At 34.6% G+C, this 26,656-nt stretch overlaps 1 protein-coding gene and 1 long non-coding RNA gene across 6 annotated transcripts in view; one reads left to right on the top strand and one right to left on the bottom strand.

The window, feature by feature from the left end:
- Window positions 1–3,147: 3,147 nt before the first annotated feature.
- The window catches only part of LOC100933293 (zinc finger protein 420), a 36,670-nt gene continuing 13,161 nt past the window's right edge, over window positions 3,148–26,656 (bottom strand). For 2 of the 5 annotated variants that reach the window (XM_031960092.1, XM_031960100.1), the window contains exons 3-7: window positions 25,144–25,312; window positions 24,302–24,387; window positions 23,939–24,065; window positions 23,247–23,348; window positions 12,840–15,638 (exon numbers count right to left, since the gene is read on the bottom strand). In XM_031960092.1, coding sequence (XP_031815952.1) covers window positions 13,456–15,638; window positions 23,247–23,348; window positions 23,939–24,065; window positions 24,302–24,387; window positions 25,144–25,312 — 2,667 coding nt within the window. In that variant the 3' untranslated portion in view covers window positions 12,840–13,455. Of the gene's footprint in view, window positions 3,945–12,839; window positions 15,639–22,108; window positions 22,345–22,420; window positions 22,470–23,246; window positions 23,349–23,938; window positions 24,066–24,301; window positions 24,388–25,143; window positions 25,313–26,656 lie in introns of those variants that run through there. The other 3 variants (XM_031960108.1, XM_031960119.1, XM_031960113.1) reach the window with 3 other exon arrangements.
- On the top strand, window positions 23,288–25,004 carry LOC116422422. The gene is made up of 2 exons (XR_004233048.1): window positions 23,288–23,358; window positions 23,988–25,004. It is a non-coding gene; the product is annotated as an uncharacterized LOC116422422 (long non-coding RNA).

Below are 26,656 nucleotides of genomic sequence, written 5' to 3'. Positions count from 1 at the left end.
TTAGCCAAATTTCAATCACAACTTTTATCTAATTGGTGGACAGAATTGAAAACTTTTTATCATGATTCAGTAAGTATGGCCAATATTCTTCTTCTTTTTAGATCTATCTTTGTAAGGTCGCTTTTTCACCTACAGCAGTCATTAAAGCAAGTATAAACTGAATTTAGAGAAAAATCTTTAACTCACTATACTAAAATGTAAAATCAAGATTCTCAAACATAAAGAAACATATTCAATCAAGATTTCATACTGCCAATAAATTTAAAATTATTTCATCTTTATCTCATCCTTGTAAAATATCTATTTTGTTCATGTTTTATGATGTATATAATATACTAATACAATATTTTATTTATATAATTTATAAATATAGCTATATTGTGAGGTACTCAATAATTTTTTAGTGATAGGAGTATGTATATGTTCAAAAAGTTTGGAATCTTCTTCTCTGGAGAAACATATATAGATTAGAAGAAGGTAATTCATCATAAGACTTGGTCTTAAAAGACATTTCTTTTAAGAACTTCTATTTCCTTTTGTTCCTATTCACTTAATTTGAACTTCTACACTCTGTAAATAACCATGTCACTTAGTCCCAAGCGACCTTACATCTAGAGGCATGTCCAAATGATTAATATGGCTTCTCTTTCTCTGTATATGTGTCCTACTACAAGATGTGTGTGTGTGTGTATAATGTGTTGGTGTGTATTTCCCACTACAAGTAAATGATTTGATCTATTTCCCAAATTATTCTCTTCTAAGATTGTGGCTTCCCGGAGAGTTTGATCACTTTTGGATAAACTATTAAAACAGAATTTCTGAGTCTACAAAGGGGAGGACCAGACTCCAAATTGGTTATAGGATTGCTTATTCCCAATAATCTGGTTTACTTCAAATATATATATATAACTAATAGATGTAGGGCTATAATTTACTACTTATAAGATATATTTATTATAAATTGTGATATTAACATTTTTATCTACTATCCCATTTCATTAAGGCTTAATCAGTTTATTATTCTCCCTCTTTATGTGAGTTTACTTCTATAAGCCTGCAATTTTAGTTCCCTATTTCACTCTTGTAAGTCCTCACCACCCACAGGAGCTTATTTATGAAGCATTGTTATCTCCTGGTTATTCCAGGAAATCTAAATTGTTGCTGTTGTCTCAGGTTATGCATAATTCCCACACTCCAGAGTCTGGCCAATAGTTACTTGATAATGCCCATCTTGCTGCACATTATGTCATTTTCTTTGCCCTTTCCTCTTTTATGATTATATATGATTATCAGGAGAGTCCCTGGTAACTGAAAAGCCTTAGACTCCCTTAAATGGCAATTGCTACCCTTTCTGATAAGCTGATCATGCTCAGAACTCTGTTGCCTGAATTTCTGTTATTCTCAGGCTTCAATCACAACAAAATCTACTCATAATTTTATAAAAATAAAGATCATTAAAAAAAAAAAAGAAAGAAAATGTTTTCTACAATGTCTATTTAGTAAGTAGCTCAATTTCAGGCCAGAAAGTAAAGTTTTAAAATAAAGCACAAGTGAGTGGAAAATCATCTTGGTATCAAATATTATTGATAAAAATCTGAGATTTTTACATATGGAATTTACAAATATTTAAGAGCAGGTGCTATTCCCTGATAGATAGATAGATAGATAAGCAGTCAGAGTATATGGTTAAATAATTTTCCAAGGAAAAATGTCAAATTGTCAATGACCATTTCAAAAATAAAATTTAAATTAAAACAACTCTGACTATTCACCTCCCACTTTGCAATTGTCAAAGATGATAAAAGATGGAAATAGTGTCAGAAGGGTTGTGAAAAGACAAGCATACTAATTCACTATTTTTGTAGCTGTAAACTAGCCAACCACAAAAGAAAACAAGTTGGAATTGAAAAATGTCTGCTTTTTGACACAGAGATCCCACTCCTAAGCATGAAGCACGCATACCAAATAAGTCAAAAACAAAATGAAAGATCTAATATACACTAATAACCTACAGCAGAAAAATGTCAATTGTGTTACAAAAATTAATAATAATATAACAAATACTGGTCTAAAGTCTAAAGTCTGTTTTTTTAAATAGAAGATCTATTCAGTTTCTCTTCAATAACTGATAATCAATTTGAAGAAACAGTTTGATCAAAAGTGAGAGTATCTTATCAAATTAGGACTCGGAATATGTTTTTTGTTAATAAAATGTTAAGAGGTTTACCTTTTGTTTGCTACTGTCAACATTAATGGTGATCTTGTTTAATAAATCTAAAAAACACTAAATTTAAAAATGTAAAAATCTGGAAAGTGAAGACTTTTGTTTCACAATAAAATTAGAGTTGGGAAGTGCTTTCAATCAATAAGCACTTACTTTGTGCCAGGAGGTTTTTCAGACTTGGCTGGAGAAATGTTGCTAGTTTAAACCTTCTTCCCAAGCAAATAAGTGTACTCCTTAGGTATTGCAGTTGGAATTTGGATAATTTTCTCCTTACTCTAGACCTGGTACTATATCATGCTTTCTCTCATAAAATGATTAATCTTGATTTTTTTAAAGTACAGAAAAGCCTTTGAAACTTTAAAATATTAAGTATAATGTATTGTTTTTTAATATAGATTCCTTTTTTGCCATAGTAGACCACATATGAAAATATATTAAGGGGCAGCTAGATGGCACAGTGGACAGAGCATCAGTCCTGAAGTCAGGAGGACCTGAGTTCAAATGTGACCTCAGACACTTAATATTTCCTAGCTGTGTGACCCTGGGCAAGTCATTTAACCCCAGTTGCCTCAGGAAAAAAGAAAAGAAGAAACATTAAAGCAAAATGAACCGATTTATACTATGGCCACTATGTCCTGAACAATTACCCTCTTTCAAAGACAAAAGCTTGAATTCACATGAGTTTCAGAAACTTAAGAATTGAGAGTGATGAGTCCATGCTAAAATTGAGAAGCAAGCAACAAGTAAAAAATAACATAAACTATCAATGCTTCTTAAACAGACATTAGGAAAAACATGAAAATGTTTTTATGAATTGATAGAATGACAAAAGCAAAGCTATAGCAATGTCCATAAGAACTATGACAATGTAAAACAAAATGAATGCTAAAAAGTAGCCAACTTCAGATTAATTGGTCCTAGAGAACAGATAATAATATAATTTATTATAAATGAAGAGATGGATGATCCATTGTGCTGACATTGATGTACACCTGTGAAACCTGGACAGTCTGTCAGTACCATGCCAAGAAAATGAATCACTTCCATTGGAATTGTTTTGGAAGATCCTGAACATCACCTAGCAAGACAAGGTACCAGACACTGAGGTTCTTTCCCGAGCCAAACTGCCAAACATTCAAACTCAGTGAGTTGACCATATTGCTGGAATGCCAAACATACATTTGCTTAAAAGACTATTTTACATAGAACTCACACAGGCAGGTGCTCACATGGTGATCAGAAGAAGCAATACAAGGACACTCTCTCTGAAGAACTCGAGAATCAATTGTGAGACATGGGACAAAATAGGAAAGATTATCTAGTATGACATACTTGCATCAAAAAAGGTTCTGTGCTCTATGGGTGAATCAGAATTGCAGTAGCTCAAAAGAAATATGAAATGCTCAAATTTAAAGATTGCTCCCACTTTACTGTTCATATGGATTATTTGTGTCCAACCTGTGGTAGAGCCTTCTGAACTTGTATCGGTCTGATCAGCCACAGCTGAATACATTGTACCTTACTCCAATCTAGTGATGTCATTTTGGTCTTCTTGAAGAACTACTCGACTAATCAACCAGTCCTATGCAGACTGCCCAGGTGCACACATTTTGGGTGGTGACTGTTTGTTGCACCTCATAATCGATCTGTTCTAGTTTCTCTCCAACACTGGATTTGACTCTTCAGTTCCAGTAACTGTGGTGGGATTCAGTCAAGGAGACTGGATGGAAAAAAGATGAAGAGATAAAATGGTTATAATTTCAGGCACATAAGAGACCCTGAAATTTCTGGGAAAGTTTCCACCTCGACCTTCCCAAGAGGGATGTCAAGGCAGAATCCCACAAACTTTAAATTCAAAAGTGAATTTCTCTTATTGCAATCATGGGGTTGGGGCTATCCAGATTATTACTTTGGTGATAGAAGAAAAGAAACTAAAGCTACTTTGAAAGTATAATAATAAGTGAAATTCCAAAGTGGGAAAAAAAGAAAAACTGCAGTCTGTAGTTTAACTTTATTTGGTACTTAAGAACTGCTTTTTATTAACTCTTCTTTTGACTATGAAAAGAGAAATACTTGTTTAAATTAGGGAGCAATTTGAATAGAAGTAAAAATTAATTTGGGAGAATATTTTATGTTATCACTATATATTTTTTCTGTAAATGATATGACAGAACATAATTGTTTAGGTAAATTAGAACTAAAGTTATATAAAAGCAATTGGAATGAACCATGCATTTGTAAGTTAAAAAAAAAAAGGAAAAGTATTGGAATTTAATTGGTATTGTATAATATAAACTTGTGCTAAATTTCAAAGGAGAAATTCAATGGAGTGAAGAAGATTGGTTCCATAATCTTGGATATGATTGGAAAATAAAGCCTAGAAAACTGAAAAAGTAGAAGAAAGGTGCTGGCTCAGAATACCAAAAGGAAAACAAGAAAGGCCAATTTTGAAGGGCTTAAAGTCGTTATTTATGACAGGAAAAATACAGAAATATTTTTGTAATATGGATTAGAGAATAACATGCCAAATTCTGTCTTTGAAGGACCATCAGGAGGTTATATTTTAATTATGTGAGGAATATAAAATCCTGATGGGCACTAAAAGAGAGGGGTCTGAGAATACAAAACTACTACTTTAAATATTTGGCAGTAGACTAAGTGAAAGTAGTAGGTCCTGTAATTTGAAATGCTAGTAGGGACCCTCAGAAAAATTGAGATTTTGAATGTCACTATTAGTGATTATAAATCCAGATTTTATTTAACAGATGTTTGTTCTGAAATTAAATTATGTGGTCTCATTTACAGTGAGATATTCTCCTATTAGGATAATTGTGGTAAATCAGAACTTAGTGCAAAATACGTTTGATATTTGACATGAAGGCACTTGGAAAATCTGACTTCAAATCTAGTCTCAGATATTTATAAACAGTGTGTGACCTTCAGTAAGGCATTTCATCTGTATCTTCATCTGTAAAATGGTATAATAGCACTTACTTCCCAAAGTTATTGCAAAGATCAAATAGAATAATTGTAAATTACTTAGCACAATGCCTGGCATATGATAAACACTATATTTTAGCTATTATATTAAATATAATTACTCTATACTAGTCTTGAATGCAATCAGTATAAAATGCCAAAACTCATAAAATTAAGTTATTTCCTATATAAAATAATCTGGAGATGCATTCAACTGAATCGGTATCATTTGATTGGCAATAAGTATCGTTTCATGTTTTAACTACATGGTAGTCTACATATGATTATTATGTTTCTAAATTTTTCTTACTGTGAATTTGGGAAAGCACTGTATAAGAAATGCTGTTAAGAGTATGATATAATTCTATCATTAGAAAATTTAACTCCCTTTTTATCTAGATGTCATGAAATTATTAATTATGGTTTTTAGAAGTTAACATGTTAAAAGTATCAAGTATTTCATTGAGTATAGTTTAAAAGAGAAAAAATCATAATTACTTTGTAGAAAAAGTTAAAAAAAAAAAAAAAAAAAAAAGAGGGAGACCTTGTAAAATCTCTTTATTTGTAAAGGGAAAGACCTTGTAAAATCCCTTATCTATATAAAGAAAAATGCTGTAAAATCTCTTTATCTGTAAACTTGTCAGCTTCCTTGCCACCTTCTATTTTGGCAAGGTCATAAAATCTCAAAAGTCCTATTAAAAAAACTTGTTAAAGTATTGTGAAATTCTAAAATAATTAGTTTACTAAGAAACTGAGATTCATTCTTCTATCATATTCATTATAAGATTGGGAGGAAGGGGCCTTCTAAGTTTGCTTATACTATAGAAGTGATTTTTATGATAAAATTTATTATGAAAATTGTGCAATTATATCTGAAATAGTTTAAGTTGAAGTTTTATTTTGAGCCAACTTAGTCTCAACAGATTCCAATCTTAAAGATTTGTTTTTGCTTTAGGGGTTGATAAAAAATACCTTACAAAATGGATAATCTGTTAGTCTGAACACTTACAGTAAGTAACCAGTGTTTTTCTGAGTTTTGAGTAAACTATCATATAGTCATTATCTATGTGGAATTTCAGGATGGAATTACTTTCTTAATTTCTCAAAATTGATTTTTATACTAGGATGAGTTTAAACTCAAGAAGAAAATAAAAAGGAAAGCATATTGAGGGATTAAAAAAAAAAAAAAAAAAAAGCCCTGCAACATGAAGTTACTGCAACAACATGAGAGGGCTAATTGCTATCTGAGGTAAAAATCTCTTGGGACTGTAATTTGATATTGCTCTGAGTTTTGAATGCAGGCATAATTGAATGATCAAATTAGTCAATCCGCTATTCAAGGGAAATGTCACCAGCTGCTCAAAGTGGTGTGATCTGAGAACTGTCACAGGTGAATGTCTGCTGGAAAAGTGAGGGGACAATCCTGCATTGGTGAAGGTAAAACTCTCTCGACTCTTGACTCGGTTTCCTCATCATGTTTGAAAAGGAATGCTTCCTACCTGTTTAATCCTGAATCTGGCTAGGATGCTTTATGTTTTAACAATATGGAACTTTGCTGCATGTTTGGCTATTCCAAAAATTAGCTATGATTCTTACTTGAAATGAAACAGAACTAAGGGTGCGTTATCCTATTACACCTTTTTCAAGTCACTCTATGTCCCTATGCTTAGGTCTGGAAGAAGTCCTTTTTTTTCCAATTCAGCAAGAATTCATTTAATCATTTCAGTAAGAAGTCTGTACAATAGCTAGTATTATGTTAGACATTAAGCATATAAAGAGGGAAATTAATTTGCCCATTTCCCCCACATTTTTTCAATTAACTTATTTTATTTTTTCCAATTATATGTAAAGATAGTTTTCAGCATTCACTTTTATAAGATTTTGAGTTCGAAATTTTTTTTCTTCCTTCCTTCTCTCACCCCACTCCAAGATAGCAACCAATCTGATATAAGTTATATATGTCCAATCATTTAAAATATATTTCCATATTAGTCATGTTGGGAAAGAAAAATCAAAACAAAAGGGAAAAACCAGGAGAAAGAAAAAACAAACACCCCTCCAAAAAAGTGAAAATTGTATACTTTCATGTGCATTCAGTCTCCATAATTTTCTCTGGATGCAGATGGCATTTTCCATCCCAAGTCTATTGAAATTGTCTTGGATCACTGTATTACTGAGAGGTAAGTATGTCATAGCTAATCATCACATGATCTTGCTGTTACTGTGTACAATGTTCTGAAGGAACAGTCTTGATGTTACAACCACATTCCTCCCTCCTTCTTTCACAGCAAATCTCTAACCATAACAGTAAAACTTAATATTTTTTATAGTGAATCTCATTGTTGCAATATCCTACCACCTCTGAACTACTAAAATGGGATGTAAATATAAAATACCTTATTGGACAGCCTATTTTTATGTTTTCTCTCTAGTTCTGTTGCTTATAAGATTAGCTTTAAAGTCTGAATTGGCTTTCATCACATGAATTAATTACTGGAAGGCAAATCTAATTGGATTTTGTTGAGTTTACATAATTTTATTGTCTTATCATTAGCAGACTTTAGCAAATTAATTGAAGAATCTCCACAAGTGACCTGAAATCTAGAGAAATACCTCTACAAACTACTTTAACCTATCCATAAATGTTTGAGAAACACAAAGGAAATGCTTATCAGAGAGATCATGGATTTTGCTAAGAATGGACACCCTTAAAGCCAATTATATTGGATTTCATTATTCACCCTAATGTTTGCTTACTTTGTTAGTTCTGTATGTGTTATGGATGTTATCTATTCCACAAGCTGCATATCATTTCTGCTTGGAAGCTGATACTGATTTGGGAATTAGAAATTACAAAATGGGATCGATCACATCCATTATTTTGCTAAGTCCTTCCATCTTTTCCCCATCTGATCCTTACCTACCTTAGTTCTGCTTTATTGTGGCCCCCATGGGTATCACAACAACCAAAGCTCCTAACAGATGTCACAACTTTCCCCAAAAAACATGCAATGCAATGTGTACCTTTCCAATAACTCTGAGACATCCTGGAGACCCCTGGAAAGTCCCTCCATTTTTTACCCCTGTGTATTAATAAAGCATTCCCAGACCTCGTATAATTGTAGTACCATGAAGACTGTCTATGTGTGTGCATTCTCTGGTTGGTTGCTATTTGCTGAACTTCATAATAAACTTCCCTCTAACTTTGATGTTTAGTTTGACCCCATACAACCAGTAAATTACTTGTATATAATCCTAAAACATAACCATCAGATGATACTTACCAGTATCTGAAATAGATTACCCCACACTCACACTTTAGGGTAAAAATACATCAAATTCAACATGGAAACAAGCTGGGTTGGAGAGAGGGGTTAAGAGGGAAAGTAATATCATGAAGTGAATAGCCAAAAATAAAACAAACTTCTATATCCTGAAGAGAGAATTAAAAGGAGGAAAAACAACTAGAATCTAAGGGATTTGATTCTTTTGAAGAACAGTTGAACATACTATAGTCTATGAATCTTATGGAATATTATTGTTGTCAAAAATGATGAAATATAATTTCATTAAGTCCTGATTTGAACCGATATAGAATGAAATTAGAAGAATCAAAACAACTTATACAATGACACTTTGAAAGACTTGAGAATTAAAATCCAAGTCAACAGCCAGAAATATTACCAGAGGCTAATCCTATGATTAAATAATCATGCTATCCATTTCCTAGCAGAGGTGGTGTACTCAAAGTATAAAAGGAGACACATTTTTTGGACATGGCTATAGTATGGATGTTAACTTACTATGCCAATTTAGAGAGGTTCCCCCTACCATTTTTATTGGGAGGTAGAGGGGAAAGGTGTCTAGTAATGATGTCAAAAAACAAAGAAAAAAAAAAGGCCACTGAAACATTTAAAATAGTGCATAAAGAATTTAGACAAGTATGTAATGGAATGAAATGGAAGAGATACACGATTTTAAAACTTTTTGTTGTTGTTCTGCTCAGTACATGGAAGTGCTATTTGGGGGTTAAGTTCATAGTAAAATGGAATTTGGAAGTGTGTGTTTCACGGGGAAAATGAGTTGTTTTAGAAATCCTACCCAAAGGATATCCAGTTTGAAATGTTCCAATATGAAATTGATGATGCATGACTGGCACTCAAGTGAGAGATTAGGGTAGGACGCACAGTTCTAGGTAATTTGCATCAAAATAATTAAATCTAAGAAAGCTGGAGAGATCACCAAGTGTAGAAAGATGAAAGACCAAGATAATGCCTTAAAATGTACAAGGGGTGGGGGGAGGGAGGAGATGGAAGAGGAGGAAGTAGAAAGGGGTGGGGGCAAGACTGAATATAAATGATGAACCAATAAGAGACTGAGGAAATCAAACCAGTAAAACAGAGTGAATGGTATATCAAAACCCTCAAGAGCATTCAGGAAGATGGGGTAGTCAAATGCTGCAGAGTAAGCAAGAATAAGGAAAGAGAAGAGACCATTGAAATTTGACAATTCAAAGAACATGGATAACTTAATAGACTGCTATTTAGGTTGGAAGTGGGAGGAGAGGAAGTGGAAATAGAAAGCAAACAGGAAATTTTCTAGGAATTTGGATTGAGAATACAGGATAGCTTTAAGAGACAGTAGCGTCCATCTAAAGGTTAGTTTTAAGAATTGAGGGGGCCTTTTGTAGGCAGTAGATTAAAAAAAAAAAACAGCTCGCTAGTTACAAGCAAGCTGAAAATTGAAGGAATGATTACAGGAATGGCCTAATAAAGGAGGTAGGAAGGAAAGCCATGGGGGGTTGCAGAGGATGAAAGTGGGAAGAGGCTGGCTTTAGGGACGTTAAGAATCTCTTTATTATAGACTAAAGGAGAAAATGGGGATGTCAAGAGACATTATGATGTAGAAAAGAAGCTGACAGGGAATGGTATATAGTTTAAAATATATTAAAAATGTCATGTGGGGAGAGGGCTAAGTGGAAGGAAGGAAAGTGTTATGAAAGGCTTGAGAACCATGCAATAGAGCAGAGCTTCATAATCTTTTTCCAATCACCACCCCTTTTCACCCAAGAAATTTTTATATTTGGTAGTAAGATAAGTATATAAAATAGATATACAAATCAAACATTTACTGATAAATCACAATTATGTAAAAATAATATCTCATATGCAAATTTGCTTTCATCTTTAATAAATGGTAAAATTATATATATGACAAAGAATTGTTTTAAATCAAACTTCTTCACGATTATCAGTAAATGTTAGATTTGCATATCTATTTTCATGCAAAAAGGGGTCAAGAGTAGAAAAAGTTCAAGGAGCCCTGCCCTACGATTATTGTGAAGACCACGTATTTTAAAATCAGCCGGAGTCAGGAATTCAGGTTAGGGGAAAATCGTCAGTCTTTATTCTCAGTGAAGAAAGATCGGAGGTGGAAGAGCATGGGCAATAGCAATGTGTATAGCCGAGTCAAGAAGCTAGCTAGACCAGCAGCCACACGACCAGCAGCTAGGAGTATGGAACCCAGGCCAATCTCTCCCCGCTTCTCTTCCTGTCTCCACCCACCAAAATCGTCATTTCCTATACAACACATCAGGACTTGCACAGAGTGTGGGCAGGGACCATTCTTTATCCAATCATGTATATTAATAGAGTATAGCCCAATTACTATTTAGCCTCACGTACTTGGGACCTCAGTGCATCAACTCAAACCTCAGCCCATTACAGATCATCTCAGGAAAGGAAAACTCTGAACCAGTAATTGAACTCAAAGTGCTTGAGGAATGATTTGGGAACTGGTAGATAAAGGCTACCTGGAGTCAGTTGGAATAGTGAACTTAAAGTTGGTGACAGATTGGTATGGAGTGAAAGTCCAGAGATAACAAGATTGGCAATGATTAGTATTGATTCACTCTATAAGACCAGGTGGGTGGTAGTGGGAGTGAATTAAGGTGCAACCAAAACTAGAAAGGCTGGCAAAGGGTTTCAGTGGCTTCTGGGAAATAGTTCTCCAATAAGGGCCTGAAGACAATTATAAAACACAAACTGCTCACTGGGACTATTTGGGGGTCAAGAAGCATGAAAAGATGGTGGAGTAGGTGTTAAGATTCCATACATATTTCAAGAGAAAGAGTCTTTCCAGGTCAAATAGGCCTACATGGAAGGAGGCAGAAACCCTAAAATGTATTTTATCAGTTTTAAAACTCCCAATGAATTGTTACATATTCTTATACTATTCTACAAAATAAAAAAGCAAAAAACTATTACTAGATCAGAAGCTCCACCAATATTTTGATTACTTAATATACAGGCTGCTGGGAATTTAATTTTCATATAATACATACAGCATAAAATTGTTCAATTTTCCTAACATGTTTCTGATAAACACACTACACTAATTTTTACCTCTATACACATTTCATTCACATGTGATATGTGTACTTAAGCCTCAGTTGCTATAGCTAATAACTGATATGTAAATAGAGATGATTATGAAAAATCTGACAAGGCATAAGAAAAAGTTCTGTTTAGGACCAAAAAAAAAAAAATGGAAAATTCTTGAAAATAAGTCAAAGAATGCTTTTGTTTACAAATTTAATTTCAATAAATGTAAATCTTGAATAATACAGTGAAAGTATACCATTTAAAATAATCATTTTTTTTAAAATGGCCCATATAATATAAACTTTGTTAGCATTATGTTCCAATTCCCTGAAATGACTCAGATGGGAAGGTCTGAACCTCTCAAAGAAAACACAGCAGTCAGTAATTTCCCAAGTCAAAACTACAAAGCATATCATAAGACTGAAGATAAATGCTAATAATGAAATTACTAAAGAATAGCATTAGATGAGTAAGGGTCAGAATGAATAAGAATGCCAAGTCAAAGGGATGAAGATAATAGCCAGTACTCCCTGCTATCAATCAACCCAGTCTTTAAATATTAAATTGTATTTTTGATATTAGAGTAGGGCCAGAGTATAAGAGACAGAATTGCCCCCTCTAACACATCTCAACCTCACTTCCTCCAAAAAAATAAAAAAGATCTCATAACTCCATTCATACAAATTTGGACTTTTCTCTAGGCTGAAAAACTAATTATGTTTGTAGAAAAACCAATTCAACCTCTAGTTGTTCTTTTCATTGAGTTTCCTTTCAGATTAAGGAACAATTCTTTCCTTCCTATGTTCACTCCACACACACACTCCTATACCACAGATTCCCCACACCATCTATCCCCAACCTTTGTATTTTGAAATTTCCTGCACCCCAAAGAGATATTAAAGGTAAAGGGGCCTGTATGTACAAAAATGTTTGTGGCATCCCTCTTTGTAGTGGCTAGAAACTGGAAAATGAATGGATGCCCATCAATTGGAGAATGGTTGGGTAAATTGTGGCATCTGGACGTTATAGAATATTATTGTTGTATAAGAAATGACCAGCAGGATGATTTCTGAAAGGCCTGAAGAGACTGACAAGAACTGATGCTGAGTGAAATGAGCAGGACCAAGAGATCATTGTACACTTCAATACTATATGAAGATCAATTCTGATGGACCTGGCCATCTTCAGCAATGAGAGGATCCAATTAAATTCCAATTGATCAGTGATAAAACAGAACCAGCTACACCCAAGGAAAGAACACTGGGAAATGAGTGTGGGATGTTTACATTTTTTTCTTCCCAAGTTATTTTTATTCTTTCTAAATCTGTATGCAGCAAGATTTAGAAATGCAACAAGAGAACTGTATAAATATGTATACATATATTGTATTTAAGATATGCTTTAAAAAATTTTCCTGCACCAACCCATATATCACTTAATAGATATGCACTAGTGAATTTTCAGATATTCTCAACGTGTCAAGAGTACGATAGAGAATCTTTTAGAGACTAAAAAAAATTTCCTTTGCAAAGTCTAACTGAATTGTCCAGTATTATACAACTTGTGTCAAGAGGGGAGGATGGAAAACAAATCTCCCTAACATTACTATCATATTACTTTTTATGATTTGCTTCAACTAAAAGCAGGCTTGAAATTTCTTCCCTAATTTTCACAAACTTTGCTCTTGAGACAAGTTTCCTCATAGATTCTTGATTGTGTACTCAAGGAAAAGAGAAAATCTCCTTCAAGAAAGAAAATCAATCATAAATCCTCCCTACCCAGAATCACCAATGACACAGCTGAGATTTCCTTAGCTAAGATGTCTTTTGTAGTCATTGCTATGAAACTACAAAATTTTTATTTTACAATTTACCATGTAGCGTGCTTTTTCTGGTGTCGAGATAAGTTTGAGCTCCATCTGAACTTTTTCCCACATTTTTTACAACTATAGGGTCTTTCTCGGGTATGAAATCTGTCATGCATAAGAAGCTGAGATTTCTTGGGAAAGGCTTTCTCACATATATTACATTTATAGACTCCCTCTCTAATGTGGAACTTTTGATGAGAGGTAGGACTTGAGTCCTGGAAAGAAGTTTCCATATTATCATTTTCGTAGGATTTCTCCTCCGTGTGTATTTTTTGGTGTATGCTAAGTCCTGAGGCACAGCTGAAGGACTGCCCACACTGATTACATTTATAAGGTTTCTCATGATCAGCTACTTGTTGGTACTCAGTAAATTTCTGATTGAAGGTTTTGTCACCTTGCTGATCTTGAAAGACTTTCTCTTCACTATGAATTGTCTGGTGATCAATTAATCTGTCTTTTTGGCTGAAAATTTTTCCACATTCTTGACATTTAAATTGTTTCATTCCAATGTGACTTCTCTGATGTTGAGTGAAGTTTGACTTCCATCTGAAGGCTTTCCCACAGACGCTACATTTATAAGGTAGTTCTCCAGTATGAAGTCTTTGATGTACAATAAGTGAGGATTTCTGAGAAAAGGTTTTTCCACACTGAGTACAATCATAGCAATTCTTTGTGATGCAATTTTTCTGATGAGCTTTAAAGATATGAGTCCTCTGATGGACAATAAGGTATGGCTTACAACTGAAGGCTTTCCCACAGTGACTGCATTTATAAGGTTTTTCCCCTGTGTGAATTCTCTGATGATCAATCAGGGTTCTCTTCCGGGTAAAAGTTTTCCCACATTCATGACATTGGTAAGACTTCTTTTCAGTATGTTCAGTATTCTGGTGCTGAATGTCTGATCTATGATTAAAAATTCTCCTTTGATCATTACCTTCATCATGATTCTCAATATGGCTTCTTCGATGTCGAGAAAAGCCTGAGCCCCACCTAAAGTCTTTTCCACAAATGTTACATTTGTAAGGTTTCTTTTGGTTATGAGTTCTCTCATGAAGAAAAAGATACGACTTACGATTGAAGGCTTTTCCACACTTAATACATTCATAAGGTCTCTCGCCAGTGTGAATTCTCTCATGCTCAACAAGGCTCCTGTTTCTTGTAAAAGTTTTCCCACAGTCTTTACACCTATATGGTTTCTCACCAGTGTGAATTCTCTGATGATCAAGAAGGGTTCTGTTTCTTGTAAAAGTTTTTCCACATTCTTTACATCTATAGGGTTTCTCACCAGTGTGAATTTTCTGGTGATCAAGAAGGGTTCTATTTCTTGTAAAAGTTTTCCCACAGTCTTTGCAGTTATAGCATTTCTCCCCTGTATGAACTTTCCTATGTTTATTAAATGCTGATATGTGCCTAAAAGTTCTGTTATATCTATTAGTTATATAGTGTTTTTTCCCAAAGTGGCCTCTCTGATGAATAATGTATTGAGAAATTCTAGTAAAGCCCTTTCCACATTCTTGGCATTCATAGAGTTTTGGTCCAGTATGAATTCTTCTATGTCGAGCAAAGTTTGAACTCCACCTGAAGGCTTTTCCACACTCTTTACATTTATACGGTCTTTCCCGGGTATGAAGTCTTTGGTGGTGGTCAAGATGTGAGCGATGACTGAAGGATTTGTCACAGTCTTTACATTTGTAGGGCATATCTTTACCTTTTATTCTCTGAACTTGACCAAGTTCCGAAGTATGACTGAATGCTTTCCCAACTTCATCATATTTAGAGGATTCCTCTCCACTGTGAGTTTTCTGATGTTGAACAAAGTCTGAACTATGTTTAAGATATTTGCCACACTCATCACATTTGTAGACTTTCTCTATTTGGGGAATTTTTTGATGACTAACAAGGTTTGAGCTTAAATGTCTCTGATAATTTTCCTCTGTTTCCTCTGCAGTTGTTACATCTCTGTCTGCCATATATTTGGAATCTCTCTCTACTCTCTTTATCTCCAGAGCCGATTTCCCTCCCTGCTTCTCTTTCCTGTTCTTGTGTTCATTAAACTCTTCAAAATGAGGCTGCTCAGGAATACTGGTCTGGAGACCTCCCTGTGTTTGAGATAATGCTTGAGAATCTTCTTTACCAATCTCCTGCTTTTCAACCAACTTCTTGACCTCATTATGGGGTTCACCACCTAACGCAAAAGGAAATTCAAAAATTGTTACTTATACTCTAATAAGGGATAGAAAACTAAACAAGACAGAGAGAGAAAAGGGGGGGGGGGAGAAAGGGGAGAGAAAGCTTTTTATAATATGGGCAAAGAATAATATAAAGCATGGAAAGCTCCAAAGGACAAACATTTTGGAAGAGATTTTATTATTCAATTAAAACTATTTGAAGTAGATATTGGTATGGGAAAAAATAAGATTCAATCCACCTTTTACATTCAGTTCAATGCAATAACATGAAGAACCTACTATGTGCCAGGCACTGTGCTGTGTTGGGGATACAAAAGGAGGCAAAAGATAGTTCCTGACCTCAAGGATCTTACAATCTAATCATCATAGATGACCATAAATTCCAAGTGGATGGATATACAGTCATTTATAGAATAATTTAGAGAAGATAAATCTTAGAGAGATATAATCTAATAGCTTTCTTTGCAGGGGCTGTAGCTCCTGCCTTCTCAGCAGCTACAACTACTGATAACTCAGGTTAAAAAAAGAAAAAGAAAAAAAGCTTTCATCACCAAAGTCCTTGCCACTGTCAACTCAACATCAGTAACTGATATGGTTTTCTTAATGGAAAAAACATTTTAAAAAGATGTATTACCATCTGATTGACCACTGTACCCTAAGGACCTTTCCATAAGGCATACAGTAAAACTTCCTCTATGTGTTTTCATAGAATATGAGTTCTTTAGTGAGTAGACCCAGGGAAACATTGTATACAGCAACAGCAAGATTATATGAACATCAATTCTGATGGACATGGCTCTTTTCAACAATGAAACAATTCAGTCTGTTTCAGTGATCTTGTGATGGAGAGAGCCATCTACACCCAGAGAGAGGACGGTGGGAACTGAATGTGAATCACAACATAGCATTCTCACTCTTTTTGTTGTTGCATTTTGTTTTGTTTTTCTTTTCCTTTTGTACAGCACGCTAACTGTGGAAATATTTATGGAAGAACTGCACATGTTTAACATATATTGGATTACTTGCCTTGGAGTGGAGGGAGTGGGGGGAAGGGAAGGAAAAAACTTGGAATACAAAGTTTTGCAACAGTGAATGTTGAAAACTATGTATATGTTTTGAAAATAAAAAGAATAAAAATAAATTTAAAAAAAGAATATGAATTCCTTGAGAACAAGCAAGGTATCATCTTAACATTTCTGTTTATGTGTCCAGTGCTTCATTTATTTATTTATTTTGCATTAGGCTTAGGATCTAAAGTTTTTTCATTGACTCATGCAGTGGAAAACTGTGGGGTTATATTAAAAATGGGAAAATGGGGGAGAAAAGTTTGGAAAACAAAGTAAGTCTTATACTCTGTGGTGGAGAGTCGGGGAAATATGGAATAGGGATAACCAAGAGTTCATAAATAATGAGGATACAATATAAGAATAATGAAAATGACCATTTCTTGATCACTTTAGGATTTACTAAGTGCCTTCTATACAATATCTCTGGGTGTGGCAATTGAACTGAGAAACTAAGTCAGAACAAAGCTATTTATAGCCAAAAGCATTCAATTTGCAAACAAATCAGGTCTTTAACTCCTCAGCAAATCCTGCAAAAGAATTGCAAAGACTTATAGTTTAGGGAAATTGAAAACAGAACAAAAGGTAGGCAGGACATCGGATCAAGTTGTCTAACTTTTACTGAAGGAAAAGAAAAGATTTTTTTCCCTATTGCTGATTGTTTGTGTCTACCTGAATCCTCCTGCAAGGACAGTTACTGGTTGAGAGATAACAAATTTCCTGATATCCACCTATATCCTGCAAGGACAGTTAGCAGGTTTCTTTGACATAAAGATAGCACAGTGATTTCAGGAACACTGAACTTTTAAACTTAACTCAGAGGCAAAGAAATATGATTTAGGCAGTTGTACAAAATGTCAGTGCACAAACAGTATAAAATTAATTACAAAACAGAATTAATTTGATTTTCTCAATCACTTTCTGGTGCAAGTTTAGAATAGGCTTTAACATCATAGTAAGTAAAATAAACTCAAAAGGAGTGTAGACAGAAGGCAATAAAGGCCCACTTATCAAGAGTGACTAACAAGCCATTTTCCTGTAGCCAAGTAAACCAAGAATAAGGATTCCATCAGGGACTACTTGGGGTGGGTAGCTGTGTCTCTCCTATAACCTGTTGGTTATTTCATAAGTTTTTCACAATTTCTTCTGAATGGTTAATATATGACTAAGACTCTACCTCAATCTGGAGAAAGGAGCTGATCTCACTTGTAGCCTGAACTAACCTCTCCATTTCAAGTGAGAATTTCAAACTACTTGGAAGATTCATCATGAACTAATTTGAGGAAAGAGATTTACATGTCCTCAAAGTCCACAAAACCAATAAAATTCATCAAATTTAAAATACCATGAACAAAAGGCCAAAGTAATATAATGATGATCATCACCATTAAACTACATCAAGTATCCTTATATCCTTAATAACCCTTTTTATCTTTTTAATCAGCACATTTCATCTTAAGTGCCAAATGTTCCAGATAATCATGTAGTTCTTGGAAACATCTTCTTTTGGATGTTCAGGAATAGATCTTATACTTAGGACAGCTCTGAAGAGGGCACCTCTCTGAAGATCTGCTTCTCTGATTCCAAGTTACTGCAGAGATTACGTAATGTAACCTTCAAATTTTGGTTTTACAATAAACTAAGTGTTCATGTTGAAAAATTTGCTCAAGCTTTATGGTTCTGGTTTTATGAACAATAGTTCTATAAAATTAATATAAAATTAAGAACCCATAACTTGCCAAAAACCTCAGAGAATTTTAGTTATTACTTACCACTTGCTCTTTCCATCTTTATCTAAATCCAGTACCAGATATAGATACTGCCAACAATAGGCTGAAGGAAATGTCTTAAAAAGAATCTATAAGGGCCTAATTTATAAAATATGAAATGTGTATATGAATAATATGAATATGAAATATTTATTTAAAATATGAAAAAAGATTATTTAAAATCTTTACAATTATAAATGCAACTTCATATGGAAAATCCTTAATCCAATTTTTTTTATTAATTAGAAACATTTAAAAGCCAATTATATACATTTAATATTCTAGTTCTTGGAGAAATGGCTAATCTTACTTTTTTCAAAGCTTACCAATTCCTTTAATTAGAAAATGTTTACATCTTTGTCTTATTAGAAAATTTTTTGTATTTATGTTTTAATTCTGTCCTCCTCCCCCTTTAGGAAGATGTCATCCTTATTACCAAGGGGGTGGCAAATCCAAGAATTCTTTTACTTAGTAGTTTAAAATATGAAATGGCCCACAATTTAATATTAAAACAATAAGATGTGCTTTTTTACTTGTATCCTATTATACTAACTCAGATGTTAAGTAATTAATAGATTTAGTATTGAGACAACAAAATTTTTGCAATGAAACTGCACTAATTATAGAAATTTGCTATATAAGGAAAAAAAAAGGGCCTGATTATAACATTAAAACTATTCCTCCAGGCTGAAGCATAAGGATAAAAAAATTATTTAACATATATAACAGAATAAAGCGTCTTTAGTTCTGTTTGATTTTAGGTAAGAGTCATTGTTTGTTTGTTTGTTTTTATTATTAAAAATCATGTAATTATTCAAGTATCAAAGCCAGGCTTAGGATTAGCCATGGTAAAAATATTCAGGGGAATATTCAAAACATGGCGAAATTGAGTCTTCTACTACCCTCTACACTGTGCCAAGGCTGTCCCCTCAACTTTTCCCAGACACAGATATTCACCTGCAGCTTTTCTAAGATCATACTCCCTTTCAGCAGCTTGGGCATTACCCTCAAATGATGGATTAGTGATCATTTAGACATTTCTACCTGAATTCAAAATTAAGAATTATATCAAATCACAGTCCCAAGAGATTTTACCTCAAATAACAAGTTTCACTCATCATAACTTAGGGCTAAATACAGTTATTATTATTTCACTCATGTTTACGAGGTCTTTTTTTTTTTTAATCACTCAAAATCCTTTTGTCCTTGAATTTAGACTCATCCTGGTATAAAAATAAATCATTAGAAATCAAGAAAATAATTCCATTCTGGAATTCTACAGAGACAGTACTATTGTTTACTCCGAAACCTGAGAAAAATCTTTAAGACTGGACTAAGTTGGTTCAAGGTATAATTTCAATATATACTATTCCAAGAGTAATTCTATAATTTTCATAGTCACAAATCACCACATAAATCACCTTTATCCTACAAACTTGTTTTTCTCCCCTCTTTTGTAACAAGTGTTAATAGTAGAAAAGGGGATCCCATTTTCTCAGTAATTCTCTCAAAATTCTATATTTTCTGCCATTTAGGGGAGGGGGGGGGGGTAAGAGGTGAAAAATTGGAACAAGAGGTTTGGCAATTGTTAATGCTGTAAAGTTACCCATGTATATATCCTGTAAATAAAAGGCTATTAAAAAAAAAAATTCTATATTTTAAAATTTTACAACATTTAGCAAGTTCCTCCATAAGATATTATGACTTTGCCCAAATATGTGGTCCTAAAAAACTTGGCAAGTTTATAAATGAGATTTTATAAATTCTTTCCCCCCCCCCCCTTCTTCCCAAAAATGTATTCTCAAAAAATTTATTCTCCCCTTTAAACATATCCAATTAAATGTTTGATAGATTTAAATATTATGAAAATAATTATTTAAATGTTATAAAATAAACTAATAATTTATAATTTCACAGCATCCAAATCAAAAGTTAAAAGTTCACATTTCATATCATGATTTCCCAAAATTCACAATAAAATAAAATTTAGAAATACAATAACATACATATCATGTATTTAAAATATAAAACAAAACACTGCCAGTCATAACATTAAATTAGTAAAATGAATTTCCAAATTCTCTTACACAGAAAACCATCCATCTTAACATCTTTTGCATTTTATATTCAGTGCATTAAAGAACAGTAAAACAAAAAATCTGATCCAATTATACTTTTAACAAAACTTGTACAATTTCTAAACATACTGTTTTATTGGCAAATATTAAATGTCTTTCCATTTAAGACCTGATTTATTTATAAAGGGTCAAATATTCCACTCATCCTAACAGGAGAACACGTATCTCATAAAATTATATTAGAATAAATTCAATTACAGCTGGATCTATATGTACAAGTGATATCATACAGCAGCTCAATTTTCCCAAGGGCCATTACTAATCACTTCACATTATAGGACTACTTTCAGTTAAGTCTGGAAAAAATTTAAAGTAGGAAAAAATCTTATATTCTCATCCCCCTCTTTTAGGATCCAAGAGGATTTTACCAAAATACATCCTAATAGTCCTTTTCAAGGATAGAATTTTAGTATGCCATCTTCAAATAATTCCATGTTGAAAATATGCAAAAAAACAAACAAACCCTACAATTGTAGTTTCTACACCATAAATAATAACTACAAAAGAAATTAAAAGAATAACCACATGACATTTTTTAAAAATCATTCTCATCTCAATGAGAACAAAATCTCTTCACAGTCAATGCAAACAGACTACAATTTTAACTTTCTACCCATTCTCATCCCATCCTTAATTTTTTAAAACTCTCTCCCTTTAGTGGAATTTGATTAAAACCCTTTAAATTTGCACCTGTCCTGTTTCTTTTACATTCTGATCCCACACTACTCATATCCTAGACTACCTCTAAAACTAATCTTCACTCTGCTGAATACTTTTTGTTACAATTTAGCACACATCTTCAATACAGAATACCAGTCAATTTTAATATTGTTACCTTTAGGGTTTTAGAAAGACTATACTTTAGTACCTAGATAATTTGACTGTTACATCAATTTACAAAAAAATATAGCAGTAACACCAAAATGTTCTTCCAGATTAAATTTTACTTACTCTTTTGTTGCTCCCTGATTTAAATAAGCTTCTCTTTAGACATACTTAGGGAAAGAGTTAATAATAGTTCTTTAGTATCACATAAAATTAAAGTGCAAATTAAAATCCTTTTAATCAGTGAAATAAACTTCTTTAATACTAAAACAATAAATCTGTCACTCTCCCAGGAAAGAGTGATATAAGTGCTAAGTGCTGTTCCTTTGTAACTTTCATAAAGTCTTATTCTTATTTTTTCTAAAAAGAAACTTTTAAATGTTATCCCAAAGCTCAATAAAATATTTCAGCATTTAGAAAAACATTTGGTTTTTTTTTTTAAAAAAAACATTTTGGAAATTCACAGTAGAAAAATTCCATTTCAATCACAAATTTAGTCTCTAATCTGAAGATTGACAGGATTCCCTCTTATTTGTGTCTCTTGTCTGTCTTCTAACTTGACCATAGTTTAGAAAGGCAGAGTTTTTTTTTAAAGAATGTTTTTATTATTTTTCTCAATTACATGTAAAAACCATTTTTTTAACATTCATTTTGTACTTTTTGAATTCCAAAATTTCTCCCTCCCTCCCTCCCTTTTGCCCTCCTTGAAAAGATAAGCATTTGCTATGTCATACAATATATTTCCATATTAGCCATGGTGCAAAAGAAAACACAGACTAGAAAGAAGAGAAAAGAAAGTTTTAAAAGTAAGGTTCAATCTACAGTGAGACTCTTTATCAGTTGTTTCTTCAGAGAAGGATAGCATTTTTCATAAGTCCTTCAGAACTTTCCTGGATCACTGTATGGCTGAGAAAAAACTAAGTCATTCACAGCTGATCATCGTATAATATTGCTATTACTGTGTGTACAATATTCTTCTGGTTCTGCTTACTTCACTCAGCATCAGTTCATATCAGTCTTCCCAGGTTTTTCTGAAACCATTTTATTCAACACTCATATAATAATATTCCACTACAATCATATACCACAACTTGTCCAGCTATTCCCCAATTAATGAGCATCCTTCCAATTTCCTTTTTTTTTTTTTTTTTTTTTTTGGTCACCGCAAAGAGTTGTCATAAATACTTTTTTACATATAGGACCTTTTCCTAGTTCTTTGATCTCTTTGATATACCAACCTAATTAAAAGCAACAAACCTAATAGGGCTAGGTCAAAGTCCTTTGGGCATACTTCCAAATTGCTCTTCAGAATGGCTGAATCAGCTCACAACTCCAACAGCACATTAGTTTCCCAATTCTCCCACAATTCCTCCAACATTTGTCAATTTCCTTTTTTCATCATATTAGCCAATCAGAGAGGTGTGAGATGGTTCTTTGGAGTTGTTTTAATTTATATTGCTCTAATCAATGGTAATTTAAAGAATTTTTTCATATGACTACAGATAACATTTTCTAGCCTCCAAATATTTCAATACAACGAATAATAATAATAATAATAATTCTTATTTCTATGGAATTTTGTAAATCTTAAAAATACTTCACCTACCCCAGCCCAGTAAGGCAGACAGTATAAATATCATTTAAGGGAAGAATAAGCCAAGCTTCAAAGGGGAACATTTACCCAGATTCAGAGAGCTGAGTGTCAGGTCAAAACAACAAGTCCAAAGCTTTTTTCACTGTGCCACAAAGTCTTAGAGGCAAACCCGCAGGATCAGTAAGAGGAAGAAATCAAAGGTTTTCCTTCTCACCTGCATGAGTATTTTTCAGATCTACTTGGTCCGGAGTTTCCTGAAGGTCCCATGATACCTCCTCCAGCTTGGAAATCACAGCAGGTTTGGGAAATGGACGTACTGCTCAAAGGTAAGGGAATGAAGGAGGATCAAGAAGGGAATTGCATACTTCTCCCTTGATCCTCTATCTTGAGGATCCAGGAAGTCTATGGGAGGAAGGCATTAAGGGAAAAGAAGGGACCAAGAAAGGAAGCTGAACACTATGTGCTCCCAAAGAGCAGGGAAAAAAACTAGCCCAGTTACCCTTTTTTCCTGGGTGGAGAGGGGAAGAAGCCTGGGAATTATCAGAATGGGAAAATCTGCAGAGGTAACACCTTAATAATCTAACAGACCATTAGCTCCCATACAAAAAAAAAAAAAAAAATGACCTCAACAAAATGGAGGTGCTAAGGAGGATGGAGAGCCATGCAGACAACAAGACTGATGTATTGTATACTTCAAATTACGCAGATGTAACTTCTATGGGAAATGTCTCCAGGGGAACAAGCTAAAAAGATTTCTGTCTCATTGCAAAGTGACATAGAACAAGCCCTGCCTGGCAATCCTGGTGAAGGGGGAGTCAGAAAGTGTGACTTCCGAACATTATAAGCAAAGAAGCAGGTATCAAGCAACCAGTGACTGCTTTAGGCAGGAATGGGGAAGGGTCTTACCTAGAGAGGCCAAATTCCGATAATTCTCCAGCATCACTTTCTTGTACAGGGCCCGCTGAGCAGGGGACAGATGTGGCCATTCTGCCTTACTGAAGTATATGGCTATATCCTCGAACGTCACAGAGTCCTGAAACAAACCAATTCTGTCGTCCCAGGGACAATCCCACCATCTACAAAAGGGCACGAGAGGCAATATCTGTTTCTAAGGTTGGGAAGAGACCCAGAAAGAAAAATTCGGAACCCTGTCAGAGATCACCAGTCCTGAAATGTCAGAAGGCTGCTTGCTGTGGATAGAGAAATCCCAGGACAAGGGAAAGAGCTACAGTGACAATCTCAGCCTGGACAAAGAAAGCTACAATTTACCTGTGATTTGGCTTCTGGAGACATGGCCATCATCTGACCTGTGCTCTCCTCTTGAGGAACAGCAGGGATTTGGGGAGTTGGAGGAACTAAAGAGAAAGAAAGGGGCATGAGGGAGACCCTTGCCCAGGAAGTTCCCCCCCTTCCCCCCCCATCCTTCCACTAACAACCCCAGCTCAACAGACACAAAAAGAAATAGTCTTTCCCCAAGGTTTTAACTGTTTTGGAATTAGAAATTAGAAAACAGAATCAGTTCTTAAGTTTTCCCTGTGTACATGGCAATGGTCACTATACCATGGAGGTGGGACAATGGTTTGGAGTGTGAATGAAGCCAGGGAGCAGAAAAAAATGACCAACGCAGCTAGTAACTAACAAAGCTGAGACTCAGGCATAAACCAAAACTCAGGTCTTTTCAACCAAACTGGTGCACAGAACTTACAAGTGGAAGATCTAGAAAGAATCCTTTCAATTCTTTCCTTTTAAACTGAAGCCCACAAAATTTAAGAGATTTCCCCCAAAGTCACACAGGTAATAGGTGATGGGTCCAGATCAAAGTCCAGGCCTTCTAGTGTGATTCTGGGTCTCCAACATAGTTGAAATAACATCCCACCCCACTCCCAAGAAGCTGAAAAGGAATGATGATAAAAAAAGGTACAGGTATACTTACCTTAGAAACTTCTCTAAATCAAGATTCTTCTCAAGGAAACATGCTGGAAAAAAAAGTGTAGAAGGAAAGACAGAGCAAGTGTGGGGCAGTGTAAGGTGAAGAGAAGCTGCTACAAAGAGAAGGATGGAGGAACAGGTCAGTTGAGGTGGGACCCCAATGTGAGGAACAGTGAAAATACCATTTGGAGGATCCTGAAGGTGGAACATCCCTGTGTCATAATCAGAGTCCAAGTAGGTCCTGTGTGAGGAGTAACTCCTGAGGGATGGAATAGGATGTGATTCCTGTGCTGCTCCCAGAGATGTAGTCCCCATCCACAGCACATCTTGAACCTGAGCTTGGTCTGAGACCTGCAAACAAGGGGGTACAGTTGGGCCTGTGAGTTAATAATCATCATGAAGGAATCTGAATCTAAGAGAAGAAACCACCATCCTGGAGGGATGAAGGGTAGAAAGGACAGCACTCAGAAAACAAGTAGGGAAAATCCTTCTTGGATCACAAAGGTGTGGGGTATCAACCATGCTTAAGGCATTGGAAGGATGACCAAGTGCTTTCCTTTCCACAGCCCTGGGAGACTGGATTCCAAAGAGAGTGAAAGGCATTTTCAAATTCATCTAGTTTAACACTAAGGTACAGTACAGTAGAAAGTGCCCTGAAAGGGGAGAGACATGACAGCAGTGTAATAAAAAGCGAGCTCCCCATCCCAAATTTCTCCAAGCAGATCTAGAAAAGGACCAGATAGCACCCCAATGGTCAAAGTCAAGAATCTTTTGTGTGTTTCCTGACTGGCATAGGGAAACAGAAATCTAAGGACACTGGAGACAGTATCAGGCCAGAAGGACACCGCACTGGTGCAAGATGTCCCACATCCATCCTGGGCACTGGACTCTTCACTGAAAAAAAAGCAACAGGTGCTAACTGGCACCTCTGTCCCTTACTACCCAACACAGGCTCAAACATCCAGGGCATATTGAAAAAGGGACCAATGCCCAGTATTCCAGAATCCAGATATTCCAGAATAAAGAGCAGTGGCAGACCCTAGCCTGTATACCCAAGTAGTCAAGCTAAGTCCCATCCAGAATCAATCAGCTCTGTGTAGCTGACAGTGGGAGCAGAATGCAGTTTCAGTTCCAAATTCTGGCCCAGCTAGAAGCCTGCAAAGGAATAATCGGCACAGGAATCCCATACTAAAGCAGAGCTGGCAGTTCAGTCTCTCTTAGCCAGTAGAGATGTCCAGCTGGCTAACAATGGCCGAGTCCAGTAACAGTCCACTATTTCTTGGACCCAAACCCAGATCAGGAATTTGCAGAGCTCAAACCAGCAGAAAATGATCATACTTTACTCCTGAATTAGTCTGCCTTGAGATCCTAGACCAACACAATACTCGATACTCCAAGAAAGTAGTAGCAAGGCTAATCTAAACTTTCACTTCAGAAATGGACAAAATACCAGCCCTAACATAAAATGCTATTATGTAGACAGGGTAGTTCAAGTTACAAACCTAGAAAAAGAAAATTATTCCAAAACAGTTACAAGTAAATCCTCAAGGAAAAACAAACAAACAGCATAAGTACAAATTCAATTAATAATCTAGAAGAAATAAAGAATTAAAAAGGTTTTTAAAAAGGTTTTATAAATGATAGTGCTAGAGGGGAAAAAAAAAGATATATGGAAGAAAGAATTAGAAAGGGAAT

This window comes from Sarcophilus harrisii, chromosome 1, assembly GCF_902635505.1.
Source record: "Sarcophilus harrisii chromosome 1, mSarHar1.11, whole genome shotgun sequence".
NCBI classification, from domain to species: domain Eukaryota; kingdom Metazoa; phylum Chordata; class Mammalia; order Dasyuromorphia; family Dasyuridae; genus Sarcophilus; species Sarcophilus harrisii.
Note: the sequence above shows the minus strand (reverse complement) of the source record. Positions and strands in the feature narration are given on the sequence as shown.